Raw genomic sequence first — 15642 nt, forward strand, 5'->3', positions numbered from 1 at the left:
AAACAACAGCCAGAGGATTTTCAGATTTCTACTTTAGCAATTATCATTTCTTTTATAGATTATATTCCCGTAGTGTGTTTTGAAAAGGCAGCTGTGAATTGCAGTTCCTTAAAAAAAAATTATATATATATTTAGAGAGAGAGAGAGAGAGAGAGAGAGAGAGAGAGAGAGAGAGAGAGAGAGAGAGATCATGTTTATAAATCAGTTCAAAATTGGAGGTGCAGCTTTTGGCCTAACCACAATTAATAAAACCTGGAAAAAAAAACATTCTATACCTCACATTTAAACAAAAGAGGATTTTGAAAAATGCAACACCCACACCAGGCAATGATTTAAACAAACCAGGGCAGAAGGTTTATGCATTTAAGCCCTATTAACCTGAACAAGTTTCCAAAACATTTGATTAAATATTATGTTGTAAAATAGTCACCAAGTAACATTGCATTGTTTTGCGTAATTGACTTTAGACAGCACACCAAGAAAAAGCATACTCTCTAGCTTGGCATAACAATAAGAAGGAATGCTTCATTTTATCTAAGTGTGGCTCTTTGCCACACTGATAATCTTTGTGTTTTTGTATTATTTCCTTTGTCTGTGGAGATTAGGTGTAACCTGAAACCAATAAAACTCAACACTGAATCTATAGTCAATCTATAGCCATCTTGGAACTGACTTTAAACTGCAAGTCTCAAACTTGAGATATCTGGCGTAATTTTGGAATTTTCTTACTTCCTCCCTATTCCATTTCTGTAGCTTCTTGCCTGATTGAGAGTCCTAGAAAATGTTGGGTTAAATTTCAAATGGTCTTTAACTATCAGCAAGTAATAGATTTTGGATTTTCCCTCAAAGGATCATTGCCTTTTTTGAAAAGTGCACGCCTGTTCTTCAAAATAGTCTTTCCCAAACTGGATAGTAGGTATATTGGTCTACAATTCCCATCATTTAATTATACAAGAATAGGACGACTGGAACACATACTCAAAACCTGGTTCGCCCTCTTCTTCACTTGTAGGTCTATTACATTCTACAAAGGACCTCTGTTGCACAGGAAACTGATAAACCATACTAAACAAAGATTTTGAAAACTATATAGAAAGATATTAGGTTACACATTTTTCCTCTTCATCTTCCTTCTACTGCTACATAGAAAATCAATTCCATATTAGGAATATAATGCCATTTAGGCCACTGTATTTTGATGGTTGTGTTACTATTTTAAAAGACAATCTACAGTATACACAGATCATTGCAAGTGTATGGGTGACCCTGAGAAATTCTGTAACTACAAGAAGGCTGAAAGATGCCTTGTATCTTGGCTGTAAATACGAATATAAAAAACAAACAAACCCATCCATACCTAATAAAATTTATAAAGTCTGTCACAAGGAGGCAAAGAGGCACAATCACACAAACATTACTACACATACTATATATGTTTACTAGCTACAAACAAAACATTGAAAAGGCATTCTGTGACACTGAAACCAAAGTGGTTTTCAACTGAATTGTAACACTCAAGTGATTGTGTAAAAACAACTCACGAGCATCCTAAGACAGTTCTCACCTTCATTGTCTCACAATAGTTAACAAATATTATTTCTGGGGAGAAAAATGCAAAACACTCTCAGTAATTATACTGACGCTGGCAAGGCTGGTGAACAAAAAATCCGCTGCTCTTGAGTTGCCGTGTGTAGGGATCCCTGGTGAGATTTTGGCGACGGAGATAGTTTCTGTTCAAGGATTGTCTTTCGCTGAACTCTTTTATCCACTGGGAAGGACGAAAACTCTTGGTACTTTGTTCAAGAAAAGTTGAATGAGCAGCAAGTGCAGCAATGTAGCATTGGACGTGTTGGCCCATTTTGCTTTGGGCTTCAGATCTAAAATTCCAAGCACAAGGATGGAACTGATAGCACTGGCTATAGAGCAAGGACTCAGGCACATGGCAGAGTTTTTTCATAGGTAACCACAATAACACATGAAACAATGAACCGTAAACTAGTCAATCACATTCCAAGCGAATATGTCAGCCCAACTAATGCACAGGTAGTCCTTGACTTCTGACCATAAAGGAGCCGTCGTGGCTCATCACTTGTGATAGTCATAAATTGGATTGCCCACATGACCAACCTGATTTTATGACTTTTTTTTGCAGCAGTTGTTAAGCAAACTAAGGGTTTGCTATGGCCTGGTTTTGCTGAAAACCAAAAGTAAGTGCCATATTTGACAAAACCATCATAAAACATAGTCACATGACTACAGAACATTGCAACAAACAGCTATAAATGTAAGCTTGTTGCTGAGTGCCCAAAGTGCAGTAATGTAATCGGACCAGGGGAAGGGGTTGGCCATCAAAACTTTGATCCCAGTTTTAAGTAGCCCCAGGAAGGTCCATCATAACTTAGAATGGTTGCTAAGTTAGCGGCTGTAAGTCAAGGACTAGTAGTTACTTGATGGCTCACAGGGCAAGCACGTGCAGTTAACCTGGGTTAATACTGTAAGTCCTCTTTAATTTAACCAAGGCCCCAAGTCTGTGCAAATCCAACCTAGTTGGATTTTCATTGATCGCTGAAATGCAGTGAACAGCACCTTCCCCAAAGTGATACGAAAGTACTGTACTTCTTTCCTCAAAGGAATTTGAGGAAAGCCTTTGGTTGCATGGTCAACTGCCCATTTTCTGTAGGAGAAAGGGAGTGGAAGGTTGAGGTGATTAACAGGGCTTCAAGTAAAAGGCAATTCCTTCTTCTCTATTGAGGAGCTCTTGATTCACCTGTCCTGCATTGGGGGAAGGGATCATATCTTTTATCCAATTACTGCCCCTTCACTTTCCCTCTTCTTTCTCCTCCCAATGTTAACTTGTGTAGCTGTCTGCCGTCTACCCTGCTGAGAAATATGAATTTCACTTAATGCGCGTAAAACCATTTTGCAACAGAAGCAGTCCTGATGACAAAAAGGTATTGGCGAAGTTTGTGAATGAGCATTGACAAGGCACAAGAAAATCAAGTTACTGTACAATAATACAGTTACTGAATGATGCACAGAGCAAAAATTTTCACATTTCAGGTCGATGCTAGTAAGATTACGATAGCACTGACTGAGAAAGGGGTCTTGGAATCCTGATGAGTAACCTACATGAAAATACCATCCTAATATAAGGACGCTGTCAAAAATGTGAGTATCATACTTCAAAATATTAAGAATATCTCTGGTCCTCAAAAAGGAAACTGTAAAGTTGTGGGAGGAGCAGAACCGCCTAAGAGGCTAACAGAGATGACAAGCTCCTGAACAAGAGAGACTATGGCATCTGGAATGTTTCAGCTTAAAAAGATAGAAATGGAGTAAAATGGTAAAAATAAATGAAATCAAGCATATTATGGAAAATGTGGCTACAGGATAGATTTTCTCTATGGGTATTTAATGGCACCAATGCAGAAAGAACAAAACTATTAAAAGGAATTAGTTCCTTACAGTTTAACTATGGAGTAAATTGCCATCAGATCTGGCAACAATGACCAATTTAGATCTGTTGAAAAGAGGATTCTGCAAAACATGAATAATCCAGCATATTGTCTCTTGAATCATTAGCTGCACAACTTACAACCTAACGGCTAGAAGAGGGGAGAGGTCAATTATGTTTATATGCTATTAATAATTTTCTTGAATATAGATCATTGGCTACTATATTATATATTAGTTTTGAACTAAGTCCTTAGCCTGATTCAGGAAGGTTATTTTGTCCATTCACTCCTTTTTCAGATCTGAATGTATTTACATTTGCTACTTTTATTAATACTGCACCTGTGGATTATCTTAATAAAGGCAGCTGGACTTTCTTAGTTTTTTTCTTGAAAGTGTTTTAGTTCTCATCCAAGAAGCTTCTTCAGTTCTTGGATGAGAAGCAAAATGTTTTCAATAAAAAACTAAGAAAGTCCAGTTGCCTTTTGAAAAGCACCTTTGAACAATCATGACCTGGATGATTGAGAATCTCCGCAGTCGTGGAAAAGAAGCAATAATATGGAGCAAAAATGGACATCTCACCTTAATTTCAGTGCACTATACTGAGGTTTCACCTCCAGTGTTCATATCAAAAAGGTGCTTTATTTTCCTTTCAAAGGGCAGCTGGACTGTCTTTGTTTTTTCCTTGAAGACTCATCCAAGAAGCTTCATTGGTTCTGGAAGACGATGAAGTTTCTTGGATGAGAAGCAAAACATCTTCAAGGAAAAAGCAAAGAAAATCCAGTTACCTTTTGAAAGAAAGAGAAAAGCACATTTGAGACAACCATGACCTGGAAGACTAAGAATCTCCGTAGACACCTCCAATACTTATATTTATGCCCTTTTCTGAGTGAATGATGGAAGACTAAAACTGAAGTGTCACTGGACCATATCTTATGGGCCATATCTTAATAGGGGACTCTCCTTCAGCTCCTGATATTTTCTCATCTATCTGTCTCAGTGCTTTTCTTGCTCGCTTTTGTTATCTGGTTACAAGCAAGCAATAACAAAGGCATGGATACCATACAAAGAAGCTCAGAGAAGAGGACAAATGATGGACAGTGATGGAGAGGCAGAGTGGGGGGAGCAAGCATTCTGTTCATAGCATCATTCACACCACTCATAATAATTTTCCATGCTGTCTTAATGAAATTTTCCCAATTTTTTCACTTGGTTACTGGCACCCCTACATTTTTCCTGAATCAAATAGAGAACATACCTATGATTGCTTTCATCGTGGGACTCTACTTCCTCCTCTTCCTCTTCCTCCTCCTGTTCTTCCTTTTCATCACAACTGTTCTTGTTGAGGTTGTGACAGGTATTATGGATTGCGTATACAGACATGCTGGGATGTTCAATAAGCAGATTTTCCAGTGGGCTGGTTTCTACTTTGAGAGTGGTTAAACCACCTGCTGTAAAACATGGAGGGGGAGTGATGAACCAGCTTTCTTCCATGGAGCACGAGTCTAATTGGATGAAGCAGGATTCACTGGCATCTGCCAAGCAGTCCAAGGAATCAGACAGACAAGAGAAGATGGGTGAGTGGTCATCAGGAGGTTGTTTGCAGATGTTATCCACTTCCTCCTCCTCTTCTTCATCAACAGTAGAAAAGTTTGAACAGGAATCTATCAGGAATTACAACAGAGGGCCTAGTTATGGAAGGTTAATTTATAGCCACAACATATACATTGGTTACAGAATTTATATATAGCCTTGCAACATCAAAAATAATTAAACAGTTGTTAAGTATTATATATAATACATTCCAACAAATTAAAAATAATACCCAGAGAGTAAACTGGCAATTAATACCTATATTCATGATGGCACGCAGAGCCATTTGTGCTGGCATGTGAGCTGCAGGCAAACTTACCTCACTGCACATGCCTGTACCTCATCGCTGATTTTTTTTCTGTTGGTTTGAGGCCTTTTTCGGCCTCCCAAAAAGTCACTTTTTGTCACTTCCTGTAATACCGGAAGTGACAAAACGGGCCTATAATTCAGCCCGAGAAGCCTTGCAGAGGCTTTTTCCAAGCCTCTGGGAGGCCGGAAAAGGCCTCAAACCAGCCAAAAAATCAGCCGTGAGGTGCAGTGCTGGTAAGGGGGTGGGGATTGTGCGCACATGCGCAGGGGGCATGGGGAGGGGTGCGTGCATTGCATTCTGGGTGCTGGTACGAGTACAGGCGTGCTGGTGCGCTCAGAATTTTTGGCACAGGAGCCCAAAAAGGTTTGCTACCACTAACCTATATCTTACATTTTATATGTGTATATGTAGAGAGAGAAAAACAGGAATTGCAGTAATTTAGTTTCAATGCTTATAGGAATGAAAATTTCATTTCCTGTAGTTGAGGAAGGTATATGAGTATTATCCCCTACTATGGATAAGAAGAATTTTCACACCAATGTAAACATTTGAACCAAAAGCATGCAGTAGCTATCTCCAAGCTGGGTGTCCCTCTATCCTTATCAACTTCAGCCAACATGAGCTCTAGGATTGCTTTGGCCTAGCTGCCTATCAATCTGCTACCAAGTTGGAGAAAGCAGCCCTTGAAAATTTATCCTTTTGTTCAATAACAACTGAGCAAACTGGAACAGGGACAAGAAAGAATGAGGAATGGCCAATTTTCTGCTATAATCAATTGTTGAAGCACAATGAAATTGTGCTAGTTCTGAAAAGGTGGGATAAACAGCTTGAAGTTATATTGTTTTCTTCCTCACATCATTCATGTTTAGCCTGATATACTGCCTGAATATAAAGAACTTTTTGGTTTAAAATCTCTCATTTAGACAACTCTTGTTTCAAAGACATCTTACCGATAAAGTCTACTAGAATCCACTCTTCTTCTTCTTCTTTCTCACTGAACTCTGGTTCTTGGCTGGGCAAATTACTGAGTTCTCCCACAAACATATTATTCAGCCTCTGGAACATCACTAAGATGTTTTGTTTGTGTCCACAAAATGAGGTACCACTCCACAACGTACCAACCAAAGTTTAAGGGTGCAGGTAGAAGATTAAAGTGCATAAAAACTTTATCAGCTGAGGCACTGGATGCAGAGAGGCATGGTTTGTAAACAGTTGCTACAAAAACCTGCAGAGAAGACAAAAAGAAAGCATAAGTTTAATGCTCTAAAACACATCATGCACCTGCATTCAATTAAACCTACTTGAGCATACCTGACTGCTCTATGCTTACCTCATTGAGGTTATGTATGTATATGTAACCATATATAACTGGCACACACACATGTGAGTATTCTTGACTTATCTGAAAATGGCAAATCTCACTCTAGTTTTAATACACCACTGCCCATGATAGTGTTGTATATGTTGTGTTTACCATGGCATGATATAACCAGGCAAGCCGGCTGAAGAATTCTGAGTTAAAACCAGGATACCAGTTCAGAAGCTGCCACGGACTCAACAAAGTTCCCTGGATCTGTTTTTGGAGTTCTCATAAAATTAAAAACCAGAGAAGTCTGCCACCTCTGGTGCTACGGGACTTCCACAGGACACTATAGAAAAGGAGACCTCTCCTTTTGCCATCAGCAACATATTTACATTGTCAAATATCTCCTTTCCTATATTGGCTGCCTTGCATATTGTGTTCCCCAATCTGGCTGCCTTCAAATATGCACCAGTCATTTCCCAGAATTCTCAGCAGTAGCCACCCTGGCTGAGGAATCTGGATCTGGGAAATCCATTCATCTAAAACACCCAGGTTGGTCACAACTATGCTAAGCATAATGAGAACTGTTTGGTATTGGCTTAGTCCAGACACTATTCCATGGATTGCATTCATTTTAAAGATTTTCATGAATGCTGTGAAATTTCAGCACCAAAAATTATTAACTTTTAAGCAATATGGTTTGTTATTTTATTTCTTCCCCTAAACATCCCCTCTAAAAGAAAAAAAAAGCAAAAATAAAAAGAGAAAATAATCAACAATCTTCCACTGATAGCTTAAAAGGCTGTATGGACCAAGCCAATTGTGATTTATTAAACAAGTCAACATTAAGGTATTACTGGTTAACACAATGTGAAGATACTCCTCATCTCCATTTCTTCTGACCTTCCAAAACAAAATTTTGTGTTTCGGAATCTATTTCAAATCCTCAAACTTCATGTTTTTTTCCTCTTTGATCATTTCTTTAAATATGCTGCAGGAATATTTAAAGCTCCCTTTGTTTTTTCAGAACACACTGTTGCTTCCAGCAGAGGGCACTGCATTGAAAAAGATTTAAATTCTAGCATTCTCATCCAGAGACCATTAACCCTGATCTTTCAGGTTTTTTGTCTTGCATATTTGCAGCAGGGTAAAGCAATACAGAGCTGCAGTAGGTTTAGTTATTGGATTTAGAACTCGTCAAAACAGTAAATCAAGCATACTACATGGGGTTTACCATAGAAAGATTATTTAAAGTAGTTATTTACATTGGAGAAAATATAAGTGTAAATCTCCTCATATAGCTATAATCAATCCAATCCACTCTTCTCTTCTCTTGTCCTGAATACAAAAGTAATGTTCCAAAGCAATTCTTTTCTTCCAGCCAAGCATCACCGCTGATTAAAATCTGAGAAATTCATGCTCATGGAAGTCTAAGATTGCATCAGAATACATCAATTGGATTTAGCCGTGCCCGCAGTGAAAATAAACAAATAGAACAGTTGCCCAATATTGGAGGCGTCTGTACAAAAATACTTTTGAAACATAAAGGGTTGGAGGTGGGTGGGAAAACGATTCTCTTCTCTCCAAAGAATCAAAATGATCTGTTGTACTATTTCATAAGAACACATTCGCTTACGACAATCCAAGACGCACTAAGCTTATTGCTGCTCATTCTTTAAATTGGACTAGTACCTCTCTCTCTCCCCTCCCCAAGTGTGTCTGTGTATGTGTGTGTGTGTGTACTTTTGTCTTTCTCAACTACCAACTCCAGGAAGTGCTGTACTAAGATTCTTTTCTAAAGAAACAATGGAAAAAGTTCCTAAAACCTTACATAAGGAGGAGGCCCATCTAAAGCATGGTTAGTCATTTGAAATAATTTTATGGACTCATGCTTTTCATTCAAGACAGTAAATGTTATTGGTTAAAGCATAATTTCAAAGGTCATTCCAACAATAGAGATTTCCCCCACCCACCCTTATTCCATGGATAAAAACAAAATAAAGAGAGCAGGAAATGTACTCATCTATTTAAAAAAAATGGAGAAGTTTCCAATGTCTACCTACCCATAAATCTCTCAAAAACAACCCTCTGGATCAGACCCCAAGCCATCCTAGTTCAACATTTTGTTTCTCACAATAGCCGGCAAGTTGCCTTTAGGTGCTCATAAATTTAAAAAGGCTCAGAACAGTTTTCAAATTCAGTCTGCAGCCAGGGAGAGCGGGGTTTCAATAAGAGAACAGTTTGTAGCTCAGTGCTGAAAACTCCGGAGTCCTTGGTGTTTCCTGGGCTGGGTTGTTTTCTTGCAAATGCTTCATTACTCAATTAGCTAACTTCCTCAGAGCACTGATGATGTTAGCAAGCTGGGTAATGAAAGTCCTCAAGAAAACAACCAACTCCAGAGAGCATCAGGATTCCACAAAATGGGGTTTGTAGTACTGAATACATGGGAATGATAGCCTGTCTGTGCGTTCATTTTAGGAATTTATTCTTTACGGGGGGTTTCCACACACACACCAGAACTGTCCCTGCTCAGATAAACACACACACACACGCACACACACAGATACACACAAAGGTGGTCCTCGACTCATCCCCAGAATTGAGCCCAACGTTTTTGTTGCTAAGTGAAATATTGGTTAAGTGAATTTTGCCCCATTTTACAACCTTTTGTGCCACAGCTGCTAAGTGAATCCCTGCAGTTGTTAAGTCACAGGGTTGTTCAGTGGACTTCCCCATTGGCTTTGCTTGTGAGAAGGTTGCCAAAAGGGGGATCAACATGACCCCAGGACAGTGCAAGGACCATACATATGAGTCAGTTGGCAAGCATCCTAATTTTTGACTCTGGGGATATTCTGCAAACGTCCCCATAGTGTGAAAAATGGCCATAAATCAGTTTTTTCAGTGCGATTGTAACTTTGGTCACTAAATGAACCCTCATAAGTTGAGGATGTGTGTGTGTGTGTACACACACACACAAGCAAGTGGGTCGCATTTCCCTGGGGAAAAAAGGGGGGGACGGGCATCCGATGTGTTTTGTTCAATTTGTTTTGTTCACCAGCTAACTCCTCCCTGGCAGCGGCGCCTGCCAGGCTGCTCCTGGGAGGGTTAGTCACACCTGAGCGCCAAGAAAGCGCCCCGAAGTAGTTAAGGAAGAAAGAAAAAGCTGAAGAAAAGAAAAGGCCACTTCTCGCTTCGGTTTAAACAAAACAGGATATGCAAAGGAAGAGGGCAAGCCGAAACTTCTCCAGCCCCTTGGGCGGGACCGAGCGCTTCCCGCTCCTCCTCTCCCATCTCACCAGGAGGCGGCGAAACGCGAAAGCAACTCCCGCGGCAGGTTGCAAAGTAGGCAGAGAAAGTGAAGAATGAGAAGCTATGAAATGAGAGGATCGAGGCCCGCCGACGCGAGGCAGAACCCCGGCGCGTTGCCCGGCTTTGGGCGGGGGAGAAGGACTTGAGGCGCGTTACTCCGAGGATCGCAATAGGCGGGTTGCGTAAAGGAGCATCTCTAAAGCTGGGGCATTTCTGGGTATTCGTCCCGGAGCCCTCGTTGAATGGATGGTGATGTCCGCTTCGATTTCTCGAAGAGAGAGAGAGAGAAAAGGAAGTCCTTTCCCGGCCGCTAGTCGTGGCGTGAAACCACGGTTTTCTCCCCCTTCGGTTATTATTTCAAAGTTTTATAGCCGCAGCCAACCATTCCGCAATCCCAAGCAAAATGCCAACTCCTAACCTGAGCCTGGATAGCAAAGGCCGGTCCACATTTGGGGAGGAGTAGGATCTAGCGCTGGGCAAACTAAACGCAGAGTAGAAGCCCGTTGGAGTCTCTCTCCCAGTGAATCTGCGCACGTTGCTTAACGGCAAGTCTCCCCCCCCCCCCGCCTTCACACCAATAAATCTCGATCTCATTCCGAGGTTTAACTCCGCGTAGCCCCCTCCCCTCCATTGAAAATGCCACTTGAGACCACATACAGTCAAAGACTTTAGTAAAGCTTAACACTTTAGTAAAACCAGGTAGGAACTTTCCTCCCTCCTTCAAATCCCTTCGCCTTCTTCCGGGCAGCCCCCCACGGAAATCAGCGGGGCGATCAGAGGTCGGTCGAATAGCGGGGCTGCATTGGAACAGTCGCGTCTCTCCGGATGTGCGCTGACCGACCGAGCGTCTTCCTTCCCCGCGAGGAACCGCGAGCAAGGACGCGCGGGGTCGGGTAGCCGAGCTCCGAGAGATCGACGCCACAAGTGGTTGCGCCGAGCCGCGCTTGCTAACGCTCGTTCGAGCCAAAGCGAAGCCGCCCAGGGGGCTTTCTCGGGACGCGGCTCTTGATGGAAAAGCCGGGAAAGGGGGAAGAGGGATGCCAAGAGGAACTACTTTTATCGCGGCGTTACTTCTTCGCCTCGCCACCGGTCCGCTTGTTTACAGCTTTGCAGAAAGGGAAGGTCGGGGGGCGGGGGGGGGAGAGAGATTGACTCCTTCCTTATCCACGGAAGGATGGAAGTCGAGCAGCCCGCCCCACCTAAAGGCGCGGCGGCGGCGGCGATGATGAGAATCCCCCCCCCCTCGCGCCCCCGGGTCGGATCTTTAAATCGGCTCCGGATGCGTCCAGGAGGAAACATGCCCGGGCGGATCGCGCTCCAAGCGCAGCGCGCATCGCGGGGAAGTCGTTTTGGCCACCCATCCAGCCGCCCACTCACCCCCGGTGCCCAGCGCTGCCACGCCGGCATCACTCACCGTCCTGCGAACGTCGGGGCAGGGAGAAGCTGGACGGCGGCTACTGAGGTAGGTTGGCAGGGCGGCGGTCCCCTCAGTCCCTTCAAGGCTCCCTGTTGCGTCGGCCCGTCTCGGCTCCCGGCGGAGTCTTTTGTTGTTATAGAATCCAGCGAACAGCTGATCGGCAGGGGCCGTCCCTGGCCCCGCCCCGCCCCGGCCCCCCCACTTTCCCATCCCATCCTGGGCCGAGTGTGTATGTATCTCTCTCTGCGTGTGAGAAAGCGGGGAGGGGGGGGGATGAGGGACGGACAAGCGGCTTCGGCTGCGCACCAATGTGAGCCTGGGCGGTGTTAGGGGCCGCGCCGAGACAGGCTGTCACTAACGCACGTGATCTGGCCCTTCGCTTGCGGAATCGAAGCAAGTTCCGAGAGGTTGCAAGCCCGAACAACAAAAGGAGTTGAGGACGAAGTATAGTAGGGAGAAGTTGTGGGAGGGAGAAGGAAGAGGACAATTTGGGAGGAGGGGAATGGGGAGAGGGGGGAGGTGGGGACAAAGGGATGAAAGGTGGCGGAAAAGAAGAAGCGACGGCCGGGTGGAAAAATACAGAAGAAAGGGAAGAGAAAAAAGGACCGAGTGATAGGCTGGAAATGTTCCAGCTGTTCTGAGGTTGAGTAAACATCTGGGCACGGAGGAGCCTTTTTCAATGTAATTCTTAAGCCTTTTTCAATGTAATTCTTATCTCCTCGATTCTCAGGCTCTCCCACACACAAGGACCTTTATCTCTCCAGTTCTCACATATCTCTGAGCTTAGCCCTCAGATGGGAATCAGGAAATGCTGCTCTTGGTCTAAGAAGGTGCCAGTCTCTTTCAGAGTGGCCAGTTCCCACCCGTACTTAGGTCTCCATTCATCACAAGTCCATACACTGTTTTTATAGTTGCCTGGGCATATTCCTTGCTTATGTATATATCACATGTTTCTCAACCTCAGCAACTTTTAAAATGTGCGGACTTCAATTCCCAGAACAACAGCCAGCTTTTAAGATACCGTAATTATGGACTTCAACTCCCAGAATCTTCCAACCAGCATGCTTACTAGGGAATTCTGGGAGTTGGTCTACACATAAAGTGCTGAAAAACACTGATTTAAATCGCTAATCTTCTGTGTAAACTGGTTTTAAAGAGTTTGAAAGCAAACTCTAGGAAATAAAATATTGAATGACCAGATATTATACTCGCATTGAATAACTTCACTGATTTGCAGTCTTAAGTACAATTCAGAGGTGTACGGTACTCTGATTCATATACAAAAAATAATTTCTAAATACTAAATATGCATGTCAGCAATGTATCTTCATTATATGGTAAGCTATAATAGAGATTGATTGTGACTTACTATGGACAAGGGAAACAGCATAGAATTACAGTACGGTATATTGTGCCTTCCTTGTTAAGCTATATTAACAAGCCATTTTAGACGTGCTAAGCAAAGTATAACCACAACTTCAGTCCAAAACAGCCAACTTTTGCTGACCTTTGCAGCAAAGGATATATATGGACAGGACTAAAAAAATGTCAAGATGGCCACAACAGTGCCATCAAAATATTGGCTCTTTTTATATTCATTTCACATGTGACATACATAAAAGAGGAACACAACTTCTATTCTGGACTCTTGGTTGAGTTTTTATTGGGGACTTTTTTAACCTGCTCCCCTGCCCTCAAATAGAGGTACCTGCCTTACTATGAACTTATGAACCCTAGTTCGCAGGCTGATTATGTCAAGCAACTAGCATGTATTCCCCCACAAATATAAAACAAAAGTGGAATTTGAATCAAGCTGTCCACATACGTCAAATCACAATTGAGAACATCTGTTAGTTTAACCAAGGTGGAGAATAGTTATATTCGTAATGCAGACATATATTTGCACCAATGACTCTTGAGGAGATAGACATGGTTCTAGGTGCTATCAGTTGAGCCACTTTTTTTCCTGAACCCAGGGCCCTCCAAGATTGTGAAAATGCCCTGGGAGATGAGCTACATTTGGGTTCATTCTGTAGCGACAGGCCCTTTGAAGAAGGGGGTGGTGATGGTGCAACTTCTCCTAAAGAGACTGTCCTTGGGCCCATGGTTTTTGATAACTATCATCCTGTCTCCAAGCTTCCATTTTTAGGGAAGGTTGTTGAGCAGGTGGACTGAGACACCCTAGAGAAACAGATTTTCTGTACCCATTTCAGTTAGTTTCACAGTGGATTTAATACAGAGACAGTCTTGATCATGCTAGATTATCTGTGGTGAGGCAGAAAGAGTGGATGCTCCTTCCTTAATCTCTCACCAGCTTTCATTCCATCAACTACAATATCTTTCTGCATTGGCTTCAGTGGCTTTTACAGTGATTCTCTTCCATCATCCAGCGTTATCCTGTCCATGGTTACTGGTAGAATATCTTCAACTACGTGGTCCATAGCCGCTCAGTCTTCTGGGATTGAATCGGAGATGGTTGCTCTTCATCAAAACCTGCAGAGCCTCCAGGCATTAGGAAAGGACCACAGCAGCCTCTCTTGGCCTGCTTGGGGTCGAAATATAAGTATCGTCATCATACTGTTGATCCCGAAGTCCAAACTGGCAAATGATCTCAGACCAGCAGTTTCACGTAGGAGGGGAAAGACAATTGAGTCTATGGTACTCCACAAAGGAGAGGCCTAGTCACATCACAACTTGATTACTACTGTATACTCTACATGGATTGTCCTTGAAGACCACCTGGAATCTTCAACTGAGCACAACAGTGGTCAGGTGACATCCATGCTTGGTGAGTGTTAGGGATACACCCTAGCAGAATCTGCATGGCAGTCAGGCAGGCAGGCAAAAATATGTGAGATAAACGTTTTTGTAGCTTACACTCAGTAAAGCAGATACACAGTGCTAATTAAATAGTTTATTCCAGTAAGAGTTATAGCATAGTCAAACAGTCCATATATCATTCACTAGTTCAGTCCATCCAGGGATTATTCAGTTGCAAATTCCAGTGTTGAAAAAGAGAGGTCAGTAAACTTACAAATATCAGTCCAGTAATATATCTCCTTGCAGTAGAGATATGAAGAAGTCAAAAACTCCTCTCTTCCTTCAGCAACTCAGCAGTAGGGGAAACATGCAGTTAACAAACCATCAATCCATGCAATCCAGTAATTGTCAGCAATCAATCAGGTTCTCTTGCTCCCTCTTATGGTGGTTTCACACCACACCCAAAATTACATGCTTTGCAGTTTTAAAGTGACACACACTTAAACTTACAATCATAGTTTATATATATTATTTTACCCAAACTACGTTAGGTAACCTATGTTATTCCTAACATTCTCCCCTTTTGGGTAATATAATAATATATATATCTATTTACAACCTTAACCCATAGTCATCACAACTCTCTTTGTGTTTCACTGCACCTTGGGCCTTTGTGAATTGATCAGCAATATTTTGTTCAGTCATACAATATTCCAATCTTATTAAACCATCCTTTACAGATTGCCTTACATTCAGATATCTAAGATCTGTATGCTTAGATCTCGTTTTTACAGCAATATTTGTAGCCATCTGTATGGCTGCTTGATTGTCCTCATACACAACAATGGAATCATTAACAGTTAATCCCATATCCAACAACAACTGTTTATACAGAATTAAATCAGTACATAATAAAGATAGACATGAAAATTCTGCTTCCATTGTAGATATACTTATGTGTTGCTGTCTAATTGACCTCCAACCAATCAATGCTTTTCCTAATAGTATAGCCATTCCTGAAGTTGATTTCCTAGTGTTTATATCTGTTGCAAAACTTGCATCAGCATATGCACTTAAAATCAAATCATCTTTTGGCTCCAAATACAATGCATAGTGCATTGTCCTTTTAAGATATCTTAAGATACGTTTTGCCGCTTGCCAGTGTCGTTCAGCGGGTTCAGCGTTGAATTGAGCCAATTGATTAACGCTATAGGCAATATCTGGCCTTGACCAATTACTAATGTACGATAGACTGCCAATTAGCGACTGATAGATAGTCTTATCGAATTTTGAACTCTGAGCATCAGTGCGGCAAAATTCCTGACTCATTGGAGTTTTTGCTGGTTTACAAAGTTCCATCTTATATGTTTTTAGTAATTGATAAATCTTATCCTCTTGAGATATCTTATAGCCACCATTGGTTTTATTTATTGTCAATCCGAGATACTGTTTTATCTCTCCTAATTGCTTTAATTTTATCCTCTTACCTAATAATGA

General features: G+C 42.0%; 1 protein-coding gene across 2 annotated transcripts; it reads right to left on the reverse strand.

Moving 5' to 3' along the window:
* Positions 1-836: 836 nt before the first annotated feature.
* TP53INP1 (tumor protein p53 inducible nuclear protein 1) lies at positions 837-11703 on the reverse strand. Of its 2 annotated transcripts, none has more exons than XM_026705949.2 (4): positions 11383-11703; positions 6307-6581; positions 4712-5117; positions 837-1877 (listed from the first exon to the last, which is right to left on the reverse strand). In XM_026705949.2, the coding sequence occupies exons 2-4, from the start codon at positions 6419-6421 to the stop codon at positions 1625-1627; spliced, it is 774 nt and encodes a 257-aa protein (XP_026561734.1). In that variant the 5' UTR covers positions 6422-6581; positions 11383-11703; the 3' UTR covers positions 837-1624. The 2 variants fall into 2 exon arrangements, with proteins under 2 accessions (XP_026561734.1, XP_087787650.1); XM_087931524.1 differs by lacking the exon at positions 11383-11703 and adding an exon at positions 7925-8014.
* Between the last annotated feature and the right edge of the window lie 3939 nt (positions 11704-15642).

Source organism: Pseudonaja textilis, chromosome 3, assembly GCF_049901715.1.
Source record: "Pseudonaja textilis isolate UNSWEBS1 chromosome 3, rPseTex1.2, whole genome shotgun sequence".
NCBI classification, from domain to species: domain Eukaryota; kingdom Metazoa; phylum Chordata; class Lepidosauria; order Squamata; family Elapidae; genus Pseudonaja; species Pseudonaja textilis.

Coding starts and splice junctions, on each gene's coding strand:
- TP53INP1 (XM_026705949.2), bottom strand. CDS start 6,421: ATGTTCCAGAGGCTGAATAATATGTTTGTGGGAGAACTCAGTAATTTG. Junction 5,118..6,306: donor GATTCTAGTAGACTTTATCG/GTAAGATGTCTT, acceptor AATTCCTGATAG/ATTCCTGTTCAAACTTTTCT. Junction 1,878..4,711: donor CACGATGAAAGCAATCATAG/GTATGTTCTCTA, acceptor TTGGAATTTTAG/ATCTGAAGCCCAAAGCAAAA.